The sequence below is a fragment of the Sciurus carolinensis genome, chromosome X (genome assembly GCF_902686445.1).
Source record: "Sciurus carolinensis chromosome X, mSciCar1.2, whole genome shotgun sequence".
In the NCBI taxonomy this organism is placed as follows: Eukaryota; Metazoa; Chordata; class Mammalia; order Rodentia; family Sciuridae; genus Sciurus; species Sciurus carolinensis.
Genome location: NC_062232.1, coordinates 29,747,535 through 29,761,774, shown reverse-complemented (window position 1 = coordinate 29,761,774; position 14,240 = coordinate 29,747,535). Strand labels below are relative to the sequence as shown.

General features: G+C 33.7%; 1 protein-coding gene across 1 annotated transcript in view; it reads right to left on the bottom strand.

Annotated features, from left to right (window-relative positions):
- Cfap47 (cilia and flagella associated protein 47) overlaps positions 1-14,240 on the bottom strand; it is a 403,733-nt gene that overhangs the window by 208,189 nt on the left and 181,304 nt on the right. Inside the window, 2 exon segments of the mRNA XM_047535909.1 lie at positions 5,576-5,691; positions 9,003-9,137. Coding sequence (XP_047391865.1) covers positions 5,576-5,691; positions 9,003-9,137 — 251 coding nt within the window.

Genomic DNA, 14,240 nt, shown 5'->3' with positions numbered 1-14,240 from the left:
AACTCATTTACCCTTTTAATGAGGTAAATGGCTTGTTTCTGGACCAGGAAGATTTGAGTTTCTCTTGAATATATGTAATCCTTTTTAAAATTTTTTGGTCATATAGAAGAATGTAAATGATCAAGATTCCTTTTTGAATTTATTAGAGGTGTCAGAATCAAATACGTAGTTAACTTCAAGTAAGGGTTCCAGGTCTCCAGTCAGTGTATCGTAATTGTAGGTTTCATCTTAATTTTCATATTGTTTATTTTCTTTTTGCTCTAATTGCCTCTCCTCATTAAAAAGAAAAAAAAAACTCCTTAATATTACATGTACCTTGTAAGTGACTTCAAACTGACTTTTGGGAGACATGGAAAATAAATATATAATACATCAATGTCAGTGTGCATATGGCTCAATGAGAATAATAAGGAAAAAAAGAAACAGAATGGTTTTCTAAAATTGTACTTTCACTTTTATTTATAGTCCCTCTGTGGTTATAGCTACACCTAGTCATCAAATTATACGCAGAAATAAATGTTTGTTTATATGATGGTATAGCTCTTAATCTTTTGTATATAAATTATATCTCTGGGAATTTCAATTCACAGTTGGCAGAAAGAGCTGTTATTTGATTGCAACAGAATCTAAGACAAGATGTGGTATAGATATTATATAATCTCTTGTAATTACAAAGCTATGCATTTTTGTTGAAGAAAATATTTTCTGAGTCTTATTTGTAAAAACCAATTACTATGAAATTTAGTCTAGCTAAAAATATACTTTAAAAACTACCATGTAACTATATTCAAGCCTATAAAATAAAATGCAGTTTGACACAGGAATAATTGTTTTCCATATGTATTCAGAATCAAGCATTACCTCTTCTGGGAACCATTCTTTGGTTTCCCTATGAGTACTCATTTGCCTTGTTCTCCTTTTTTCCTATAGGTCTATACACATATCACAAATAAAATAATTATTGAATCACACCTTCATTGTATATTTGCTTATCTGACATTCTACTAGATTTTAAACACTTGTAACATTGATATATTTTCAACTATGAGTCACCAGTACTTTAAATTGTGTAAGAGGAGAAATTTACTGGTTGTTTCCTATAAGTTCCAGTTATAGAGCCAGGGTGTTTTCCTTACATAATTATGTTTACTACTGACAACACTGTGGGTAAATATTCTGATCCACGTTTTCCAAATGAGGCTGAATCACACAGCCTGTAAATGTCAGGACTGAAACCCAGTATTTAATTTTTAAATGACACAGGAGAAATTCTAAATCACAATCGTGTTTGAAACCCAGATTCATAATCTCTTTCCCTAAAAGAAATCTCATCAAAATTATAATAAAGGAATTTAAAAAGGCATCTAGTTAGAGGAAGCCATCATTGTATAAGGGGCACGATAGGGTTCAGACAACCTCAATCTCTCCAGTGCCATTACAGAATGCCAAACAATTGAGCATAAAAACAGAATATTTTTAACCCTAAAATGAAGCCTACCAACTGACAAACCCAAGCACATACAGAATCATGATTTATTTTTTGTATCACTGTTATTACATATGAATGGGTAACCAAGTCTTATCAGACATTAGAATAAATCCTTTAACATGAAAAATTGAGACCAAGGTAAAAAATATGCAAATGACCTCAGAGAAAATAAGAGATAATTCAGGTAATAGACAAGAACTTAAAAGTCAGAGATATTTAAGAAGATACTGTACTCCCAATTTAAGAACACAACACTATAAAATAAGGATATGCAAATAATACAAAAGTATATATGTATATATACATACATACATATATACTTATGAAAATAAATTGGAAAAGAAGGTTTGCTGGTAAAAAGAGGCGAAAGCAATGAGATTAAAAGTTCTAGTGATAATGTAGGTCTATAGAGGATCCAACTATCAGGTTCAATGTAAGACAAATAAAGGTTGCAAAATCTCAGGAAAGAAAGTTATCAAGTAAATAACAGAACATTCCAGGGTTTATGAAAACAACTTCACAATTAAAGCATCACTGTTTATCCAGCACAGTGAATAAAAGACACCCCCTTGATATATTCTAGAATACCAGGTTATGATGGAAGATGGTAAAAACTTCTAGCGTAGGGAGGAATAGATGTATAGTAGAATTTCTCATAACAAATAATGAATGCTGCAGGGCAGTGGAGCTTTATTTTGAGTTATGAGGAAAAATAATTAAAATTTAGAATAATATCCTTAGCAAAATATAAATCAAGTATAGAAGTAATATAAAGACATGCTCAAAAGTGAAAAATCTTGGGAAATTTACCAATCTATACTTTGTCTTAGAAGTTTTCATAAAGGTGAGTTCATAAGGATGAAGTGAGTCAATTAATAAAGAAAACTATGTTATTTTCCATCCAAAGAGAAATAATACTTAAAATTGACATTGCTCCCATAGGCCCCAAAATAATCAGTTCAAATAAGAGAAAAAAGCGAAGTGCTCTAAAGTGTGTTGTATTGGAAGAAAAAGTACTTCAAAGATTTTATGCACTTCTTTAGAATTTACTAATTTTTTCAGCTTAAAATAATGGTATATATTAATAGTATAAGAAATAAGGAGACTATGAATGTACCTTAGTGGTAGAGAATATTAGCATGTGTGAAGCCCTGGGTTCAATGCCTAGCACCAAGGGAAAAAAAGAAATAGGAATAAAATATATTTTTATTATAGGAAAAGTAATGAATAAAAGATAAAATTAGTGATATTTTGGGGAAAAGTGATATAAGGAAATAAATGAGCTAGATCATCAAATATCAAAATGTCAGTAGACTATTTCTGAGGTGGAATTAACAAAAATAGTCACAAAGATAAATGAATTACTTACATTTATGGAGGTGACCATTTGAAAAACTAAAATTATGCATAACTGAAAGAATTAAAAGTAAGTGCCTCAGGGACAGGATCTCAGGAGACAGGAGTTTGCTTATTTTAAACTCTTCTGCATGTTTAAAATAGTTAAGCATGTGCAAGTTAAATATTGAAAAATAAATTTTAAATTAGGGGAAAATGAGAAGATATATGTATGTGTACAATATGATCAAAATGCTACATGCACAAATTACTACATATGTGAGTAAATATACATATATACATGCTCAATTAATGTATACTTTTCAAGTGTTAAAAGCTCCAGAAGCATCATAAATAGTGCAATAATGAAAAAGGGGGAAAAAGAAAGCACTCATGAAAAGTTTACGGGAGACTGTTAGGTTTAGCTTTTCACAAACCATTCTTGGAGAAACAAAATACAGTTTTCTATGGGCTGAATTCTTATGTCAAAAACTTAAATCCCCTTTGTAATGATATTTTGGAAGTAGATACAACAGGAGGGCAGAGACCTCATGAATGAAATTAATATCCTCATATAAATGGCCCCTTTTACCATAATAAGGGCACAGGAAGAAGAAGGGACTATGTATGGAGCAGAACTTGGGTCTTTGCCAGATACTGAATCTGTTGGCATCCCTCAACTTCCCAGACTTCAGAACTGTGAAAAACGAATTTCTGATGGTAATCTACCCAGTTTACAGGATTTTGTCATAACATCCCAAATGGACTAAGATGGAAAATTGGTAATAAGATGTAGATATCTCTGTAACAAATATCTAAAAAGGTGGAAATGGTTTTGGAACTAAAGTTGGGCTATAAAAATTTTGAGGTGCATGCTAGAAAAAGCCTACACTGCTCTGCATAAACTATAAAGGGTGACTGTCGTGAAAGCTCAGAAGAAGAAAGCTGGAGAGAAAGCTCGAAACTTCTTAGAGATTATCTGAGAGGGTATGGACAGAATACAGGAGGAAATACAGACAGAAAAGGGCATTTTGATGAGTTTTCAGATGAAAATAAGGAATACACTATTGAACAATGGAAGAAAGGAGATCCTTGTTAAAAATTTGCAAAGAACTTGGCTTAATGTGCTTGTGCCCTAGTGTTTGTGGAAGACAGAAGTTATGAGTGATGAAATAGGATATTTGGTTGAAGAATTTTCAAAGGAAAATGTTAAAAGTGTGACTTCCTCTTGAATACTTACAATAAAATTAAAGAAGAAGGAAATGACTTAAAGAAAAAATTTTTAATAAAAAAGAAGCAAATCTCAAAATTTTGGAAATTATCAGCTTATCTATATTGAAAGAAGGAAAAAATACATTCAGAGGGAGAACAAAGATATGGCAAAGTGACTATTTAATAAGAAAATTAGTGTGACCATGTTTACAGAAGCCAGATGCTATTCTTTTTTTTTTTTAAATCAAACCTTTTTAAAATATTTCAGTTGTTAATGGACCTTTATTTTATTAATTTATTTATATGTGGTACTGAGAATCGAACGCAGTGCCTCACACATGCCAGGCAAGCTCTCCACCATTGAGCCACAACCCCAGTTCCAGATGCTATTTTTAACATAAAGGGAAAACGGACTCCAAAGGAATTTCAGAGATCATCAGTGCCACCTCTCCCATCATAAGCCCAGATGGTCAGGTCCTGGAGGACATAACAATTTTGGGGTTGGGGGTGGTGCACACAACGATCTCCATGGGACTTTAGTGCTTGCTTCCCAGCAGTGTTTCTAGGCTCTGCTCTCCACATTCCAGTGTCATGCTACTCTGCGGCAGCTCTTCAGTGACCCAAGGTCTTATCTGGTACATGGTGGCTGCCGCTCTGGAAGGAATAGGCCATAAATCTTGAAGGCCTTCATGTGGTATTATCTCCACAGGCACAGATTCCAGGAGCCACCCGTACCACAGAACGTGCATGCCTCTACCTATATTTCTAATGGTGTCCTGGAGAGCCCTAGGACTCAGATATAGAACTTCCATTGTATAGGACTACCATAGAGAGCCCCAACTAAGGTATGCACAGCAGAGATGTGAGGTCAGAGTCTCCCCAAGATACCAGTCCAGTAAAGCCACGGAAGCAAGTCTTCAGCTTTGGATGATCATGAGCACAGGATCCAGGCATAGCAACACCACAGAGATGAAGCTATCATAGAAAACTGCCATGAGGACAGGGCTCAGGCACAGAACTGCGACAGTGACTGAGTTACTCAAAATCTTGGGGATAGAGAAAAATGGCAAAATTGGAACTTCTTTGAAGTAGAATTTTGTTCCTTGTTCTTTCATAGTATCTAAATTTTCTATAAAAACCACATATGTTTTTGAAATAAAATGATTATAAATATCATATAGCCTACAAGGTTATATATCTATATTTATATAATTTTAGTATTTCTTTCTAACTTCCTACAGGAAACAGAAGTGCATACATAAATAAACAACTTATAATCTCATCTCTATGGTTCATACACATGCAAAATAAAATTAAATGCATGCATAAGAACAGCTGTCTTATATTATTAGAATTATTTTTACAAAATTAGTGAGGAATCTCAGAAACATGAATATTTTATGTATCAGTGATATTCTTTTACTTTATATATATATATATCAATTTAAAAAATCCAAGTCATCTTTTTATAATTACAACAAATATTAAATGACTGCAATTGTTATGTTCAATAAAGTAAAATAAAAAAAAAACACTCACTTTGGAGAAATTGTCACAATATTCCCTGCTTGGGCAAGAGAGAAGTCAGCAGCATCTCTTCCAACAATTGTAGCATTATACACTAATGTTTTCATGCTTGAATTTTTCAGTACAATCTATGTAGAAGTAAAAAGGGTATGAATAAGATAATGAATTTAAAAACTATATAACTGTAACATCTCTTATTTTAACCAGAAAGTTTTACATTCTAATGATAAAAATATTTATTGCACACTAACTGGGGTAAGGCAGACTTCGTGTTTAAATATAGCACCTCTATGTACCTATGTATGTATGTATCTATCCATCCATTCATCCATCTATCTATCCACCCATGTGGTTTATCTGAAGTAGGCAGTAAGGATCTTTCAACAAAGGAAATGAGAGATGGAAAATCAGTTGATCATCAAGGACTTGAAGACCAAAATTAACAATTTATATTTAACTGTTATTACAAAGGGAAATCATTGGAGTATTTTAAACAGAGACCTTGCCTAATCCAATTTACAAAAAGGATAATCTGACTGCTCATTTCAGAAAGTATTATAAGGATATAAGTTTAAAAATATAGCTCCAGTCTAGAAATGATCATGACCTGGTCAAAAAGCAACAGTTTCGTTAGTATTGGCTGTCCCTTTCTTCCTGAACCAGACAGATAAAGTATCAGACAATCATTAGTGATTATTATTAGTGAGAATATTTTTTGAAAAATATAAATACACAAAGTGTTTATGTAGAATATGTTGAGGATTCAAAAAATAAATGAACAAAGAAACAAACATTAAGAAATTGACAAAAATTTTCTCTTTGATGAAACTCATTAGGCTCCTTTGAGCTGTTTCACTAGGCCCCATCTTTGGGCACATCCTCAAGAGACCTATTACCTGTCTGTCTGTCTATCTATCTACCTATCTATTTATCTTTCTATCTAGCACTGGTTATTGAAAAAGGGGCACACTACCATTGAGCTGTATCCCCAGTCCTTTTTATTTTTTATTTTGAGTCAGGGTCTCATTAAGTTGCTGAGGCTGACTTCAAGCTTGCGATCCTCCTTCCTTAATTTTCATTCAGTGCTGGGATTATATACATGTGCCACCAAGCCTGGCAACAGTTCAATTTTAACAGGATTTTGCTAAGTCAGTTTAGTCAGAATCCTCTTCCTTTAATATCTGATTATCCTTCCTATTGGACCAAATTCTTCATCCTCCACTATCTCCCCTGTAGGTGTCCTCTGATCATCCTGGCCTCACTGCAGCAAGAATCTTGTTAGGTTGGATTAGTCAGAATTTTCCTTTGACCCTAATGTTTCCTCTTAGTAATTCTCTATTCCTTTCTTGGCTATAAATTCTAACTTAACCTTCTTTTATTTAGAGTTGAGTTCAATCTCTCTCTTCTACTGCAAAATGGCACTGTAGTAGTCCCTATTGGGATAGTCCTAAATAAATTCTGGACTTATCATTTTAACAATTTTCATGAATAATTTTTTACCAAGATGCAAGGATACTATGAAAATTACTGACCTAGAAGAGAGAGAAAACTTGGCAAAAGTGATGATTGTGAAAATTAGGGTGAAAAAGGTGACTACAACTTAAGTAGTCCAGGAGCTATGATCTCAGATATTTGAAAAATGAAAAAGTGGTAGTATATGTAGTTATAGTAAATCATAAGGAATATGGTGGATATTTGGTGAAAGATTAAATTACATAATTTCTTATTCAATGAAAATTTTGGTGACTACTAGAGCAAGAGTGTTGTTGCTGGAGAATTTGTCCATTCCCCCCACCTCCAAGGATATTGGGATTTCATGTTACTTAACAATTAAAGATATCATTTCTAATGAGAACAAGACCATTCTAATGTAGTATTTTTTATGTATGTACATACTTATGCACACTATTTGCATGTATATATGTCTGTATTTCAAATATTCATTAATGGAACAAATGACTTTTAAGTCCCAGAGAGCTCATTTCCATTTTCTTTTTGGAAAATGTTGAAAGTCATAGTAGATTCACTGTGGAATATTATTGACTTACAGTCCTGGACTTCCATAGCTATTCCTTATATCTTAAGGAAGTCACTTATTATCCTTTTGTCATATTAGATATATGAAACAAAGGTATTAGACTCATCTGAGGTAAGACTATTCCAGCCATCTCAGTGTGAAATTTATTCCACAAAAAGAAAAGTTCAAGTGCTTTTGAAAGTCTCAGAAAATCACTGTATGTTGTTTGTTTGTTTATTTGTTTAATGATCACTATATTATTTTTACTGGTTCTATCATTCTATGTTTCTCTTACTGACACATAGGTATAGAGATACTTTTTCAATTTGAGAAGCCATTTCATGAGTTTTATCTATATTCAGGAGGATTGATAGGGTTGGTAATAATGATGTTCTCTGACTTAGTCGCTACCATTTATGGGGTTGATTCATAAGAGCAAAATATGTCAAAGATTCTCAGCAATTTCCAGGTCACCGATTTTCTTAAATGAAAGTCAAAATCAAAGCTTGTTGTAATTTAAGTTTTACATTGCATTTACATTCAATTTTTGTTTTGTTTTTGTTTCCTCAAAAACTTATCTGATATGTGTGAAAAATAAAATCTGCATCTTTGTATTTAATGCATAATCTTAAGGTATGAAGATTACTTCTAGTAAAGAGATAAATGAGGAAAGAAATCATGTTTTCATTTAAATGTGTTTTCATTTGCTTTTTAACATTGTTATGGTTTGGCTATGAGGTATCCCCTGAAAAGCTCATGTGTTAGGCAATGCAGGAATGGTCAGAGATGGACAACTGGGTGATAACTGTAGGCAAGTGTGGAATGGGTAGAGGAAGTAGGTCACAGGGTACATGGTTTGGACTATATCAGTCCATGGTCCATTCCTTTCTCTTTGTTTCTTGGTGCCATGAGCTGAGCAGCTTTCCACCACCATGCCCTTCCACCATGAGGTTCTACCTTACTTCAGGCCCTGAACAAGAGTTGGCTGACCATGGACTGAACCTCTGAAACCATAAATCCAAATAACCTTTTTCTCCTCCAAGTTGTTATAAGGTATTTTGGTCATAGTGACAAAAAAACTGAATATATAAACATCATAATTAATGTTTATGTTTAAGTATTAGCTAGTGTTAGTGTTACCTTTCCCTTTTTATGGTGCTGGGGACCAAAAGAAGGCCTGGTGCATGCTAAGCATACACTTAAACACTTAAAAACATCTGCAACCCAACATAAACAATATTTTAAAAATGAAAGCAATTAAGTGCTATAAAGAAATATGAAGATGATATAAAGAAATATAAATAGATTTAGAGAATGGGTAATAATAGTTAACTGTAATAAAGTTTATTTTGGGAAAGAAACATCCAAAATCTCACTTAAGTGTTTAACTCCATATGTCTCATGCCCCACAGATATCCTTACCTGTCTCATCACAGTGTCATAGAGAGTACAATGAAATGGCACCACCTTCTTGGGAAGGTATGTAGGGAGTCTTTCATACATATAGACACAAAGCATGAGCATCAGGATTGGATTTGGATCACAGATGTCAGTGGCCTAGTTCCAAAGAAGAGAAACATAAATTAGAGGATATACTGACAAAAAACACAAAGACAGAATAGGTGTAATATACCAATATTGAATTATTTAAAAAATTTTCACATGCTTTTGATGGACAATGACACTGAAATATAGATACAGAAAACAGAACATTATTCTGACTCAGAAGAGCTTGACCTAAGTGTTAAAGATGAATTACACATATTCTAATCAGAAAAGTGACTTCATATCACAAAGATACTGTAAAATCTGGTCAGAGCTCAGAATAATACCATACCCTAGAAATAATGACCGAAGTGACTAAGATGCCATTCTTGATTTAAAGTATCATATAGTACAGTAAAAGAAAAATGACAAGTAGACAAACTACAGAAGTAAAAGAAGAGAGTTTCAAATAAAAGTCTATAGGAGTAAATGGCACATGAAATGTGTCATAAACAATGATTGGCACCTGTAATTTCAGCTCCTCAAGAAGTTCAGGCAGAGGGTCACAATTTCAAGGTCAGACTGGGCAACTTAGCAAGACCCAGTCTCAAAATAAAGTGTTTTAAAAAAGGACAGGGGATACAATTCAATGGCAGAGTACTTGCCTAGCATTCACCACACCTGGGTTCAGTAACTAGTATTAGGAAAAAAGAATTCTTGGACTTTAAATAGTTTGTATCTGGTAGGAGAGAGAAGGTATATTCTATCAGAAAGGCAAAGCACCATGGAGCAAGGATATAGAGAAACGTAGTGTTTGTTCAGGAAAGGACAATTTGGATCATGCATAAAGTTAGAAGGGATAAGGAGTGGAAGAAAAGAAAGAGTTTCGGGTTACGTTCTGGAGATTCTGGATGACAGGGTGAGGGATTTGAGTTGATCTGTTTGTTTGGTACTGAGGATTGAACACAGGGATGTTTTACCACTGAGCTACATCCCTAGCCTTTTTTATTTTTTATTTTGACACAGGGACTCACTAAGCTGCTTAGAGCCTTTCTAAATTAAAGATGCCATCCTTAAACTTATGGTCCTCATACCTCAGCCTCCAGAGTCACTGCAATTACAGGCATGTGCCACCATGCCTGGCAGGATTTGGTTTTTGAACAAGGACTTATGTGATAAGAAGCAACAATTCAGGCAGATAGGCATAGAGTGGTTGGGAAAGTGTCTTAACCAGAACAAGTATAATGCAGAAAATGTAACTATACTGATAAGCAAGATAAATTAGTGATGGCTTTTAGAATTGATTTAAGATAAAATCCAAAATTAAAGAGGAATAATAGCTGGGGCAATAAACATATCCAAAACATGAGTCTGAAGATAAAAAGTATAATCAGGCGCAGTTGAAGGAAGGGCTCTTTCAGTTTATGTAGTGCATGTGATCTCTTAGAAAAAGGTGAATGTAGAGGGAAAGATTATTCACAGAAAAGAGGTATTGGGATTGGTGAGAGGCAGGCATTCAAAGACCTTAAAGACCACTAATAAATGAGCATCTCTGTCATTGTCAATGTAAAGGGGGCTCTCAGCAGTTCCATGAGTTGGAAATGAAGATCTACTATGACTTAATGGCACACAGTCAAGTTAGTAACTGAAAATGATCTGGGCCTGGTCTGGAAATGCAAATAGTGTGAGCCAGACTCTAATGTATTATGCAATTGATTCTGAACTTTGGTAGCGGTTTCCAGAGAATAATGATAAGTCCTGTGGTCATCTGTAGTTCACATTTCTAATACACTCTTGTCCTTTGGAAGAAGTAAGGATTTGTTCTTTCTTGTTTTTCCAATTACTAGTAAGGCTTGCCAATGAAGGTGCCTAGGGAGGAAACTGATTGAAAAAAAAAAGGAAGTAGCCTGCCTGCCTTAGCAGGGTAGAAAGATGACCAACTGTATGATTTGAGAACAACTTGGAAGTATACCAAGTTTTCCAAGTTTCTCATCAGTATTCTATGACCTCACATCCCTCAATAAAGATAATATTAGACAACAGACAAAAGGAAATTGTTTAAGAACAAAATTAAAGACAAAATATAAGTCTCACATTCATCTTTGAAGTCTAAGAAGGTAAACTGCAAACTGAAGAATATGTCCTGGTTGGACCCTATGTATTGAACCAGCTGATGTAAGATGTGATCCCAAGAGGACTATCTAGAGTGAGGGGAAATGTGTTTGTTGGAAAAAAAGGAAGAACTAGAGACAAAACACTCTGGACTCAGATATGGGGTCAGTAAAATCTTTTGAACCCACTTTAGTATCCATGATACAAAATGACATTAGTAGAAATACAAAAATTATATAAAAGTGCATCTTCGAAAATATGAAAATCCAGGAATTTGGTAAATCAAAAATATTTCTCTTAATGGAAAAACATAAGACATTATACTTAGAAAGCAAATAAAAGAATATTATCATCTTTATGATACAGTTAACTGAAAATTACCTAAAGCAATTTAATCCTAGGCTTTTAAAAAGGGTAAATGATATGTTATATTTCTTTTCAAATTTTTTTATTTGTTCTTTTTAGCTATACATGACAGTAGAATGTATTTTGACATATTATACATACATGGAGTATAATTTCCCTTTCTTGTGGTTGTACATGATGTGGAGTTTCACTGGAGCTATATTCATATATGAACATAGGAATGTTATGTCTGATTCATTCTACTATCTTTTTCCTATTCCCATCTCCCCTCAGTGGATTGGACAAAGGGGAATGAAGTCGAGTTACATTTCTTTTAAAAATATTTTTATGTGAAATTGCTTTTAAAAACATAACTTTTCCTATGTAGGCCCAACCCTCTATAACATCAATCATATTAGTACTTTCTCCCCGAAAGATAGCATTTTTCTATAGCATTAACAAAAGACAGGGAAGTAAACTGTTATAATTTGAAAGTTGAGTATCCCTCCAAAATCCATGTGATGTTAAAATCTTGGTGCCCAGCATGGCACTATTGGAAAGTACTAGAGGACTTAGGTCATTGTGGCTGTACCCTTGAAGGGGATAGTGGTACACTGGTCTCTTCCACTTTCTCTTTTATTTCTAAACCATGAGATAACCATTTTATTCTTTCACATACTACTGCTGTAATGTGCTACACTTGTCAAAAGCAATGGGGCTCTTGATTTTAGACTAGAACTTCCAGAAACATGAGGCAAAATAACTCTTCTATATTTACAATTTAATTATCTCAGATATTTCATTGTAGTAATGAAAAGTTGACAATTATACAAATAAGCAAACAAAATAATAATAGAAAAAAATGCCAAAGTAGAATCTGGTAAACTAGATTCAAGTTCTATTTCTATACAGTGCCATGCTCTTGATTAATGGAACTGGATTTTCTCAGCCTCAGTTTCATCATCAATAGCTAGAAGGGGTTATATGGTCCTGACTTCATGATGGATTTAACATGCCATGACTAACAGTGCCCAATGACATACTGTAATCCTACAGACACCATTGTTGATTGACTTCCCAACAGCCACTTCCTCCTTTTATCTTTACTAAGAATCCCACTTTTCGTAAGAGTTCTATTCCTTTTATCCACCACTGGTTAAGTCACAAACATGGCACACAATTCTTATCACTGATATGCAATTAAAAATATGCTGTAAGGCCATTGGAAGAGGATTACTTTTCTGCAAAAAGAAAAGCACAATGAAAGTGCTGCTCAGTCTCAGATCTAGTTATATGAATGAAGGTGCTATGTGAAAATTTCAGCAGGAATTTTGGAGTGCTTAGTGTATATGCCTAAAGGAAGCCAGGAGGCTAAGAATGGCTGAACAAAAAGAATCCTTCATGACTTTATTGAGCAACTTGAATTCCTAGAATTTTATTGCCTGACTTAATCTGATGCAAAATATTCAATTTCCTTATTTTAAAGCTACTTTTATACTCAAGAATTTGTATCCTAGGTAACAAAACAAAAGCAGACAATAAATTTTAAGAACATAGATTATATATTCATCCTTAGCTCCCATCATTACTCACTGAATTATATACAACCTATATAAATTATTTATTATATTTATTTTCTTATGTCCACTTTTGCATGAGGGAATAAAACATGCATACTATCCTGAGATCAAATGATTTCTACAATATTTCTGCTTTAAATAAAAACCATGTAATTGAAAAGGAGAATACTTAATAGCTGTATATTCCTGTTAGCAGGATTCTATAAGAGGATATAATATATGCACAACAACTTACCCAGTTGATTTTCTGGTTACAATATACAAAATAATGAAAAAGAAACTTAAACATTAATAAATAAGTCCAATGCTAAATATCACAGGAATTGAATGTGGGCCAGTATTAAATACCTAATGAGTTAATTTAAGGATAACATTTCTAAATCTGCCCTTTGACCTAGTTGGTAAATTTGGGTTGATAAAAAGTTAGGGCATTGCACCTGGCTAATAAAGGCTTGGTAATTATCTTCTATGTTAACTGTTAGTTTTCTCATTCATCAAATCTTGGAAATGAGTCCACACTTATTTTTATTTTTATTTAGTTTCTTGTGAACTACTACCAGTCTCAAGAGTCAGCTTAAACACTAAGTACTCCATGTAACTTTTTATGGTTTCTTTATTAGAATGATTTCTTGCCTCTTTGAGTCTCATAGTACATTGTTTCTCTATTATCACAGTAACTGTCTTCTTTGTATCAGTCTTTTCTCATTTGCTTATTATTAGTGTAAAAAATCTTTCATTATGGTTTATATATGAAATGTCTTCCCAAAGCTTGTGATTCGATTATTGAGAGTTGTAAAGGATTAATTCACTTGATATATCAATATTTTGAAAGGACTTTAGTACTGGATGATAATTGTAGGCAGGTTGAGTATGGCTGAAGTAAGTAGGTCACTGGGGGCAGGCCTTTGGGGTTTATGTTTTGTTCTTGATGCCCTGCTTATTCTCCCTCTCTACTTCCTGGCTGCCTGAGCTGAGCAGTTTTCTCCACTACACACTTCTGTCATACTGTTCGGACTCATCTCAGGTCCAAAGCCATGGTGTCAGATGACCATGGACTGAACCTCTGAAACCATAATCCCCAAATAAAATTTTCCTCCTCTAAATTATTCTAGTTAGGGATTTTTGTCACAGCTACACA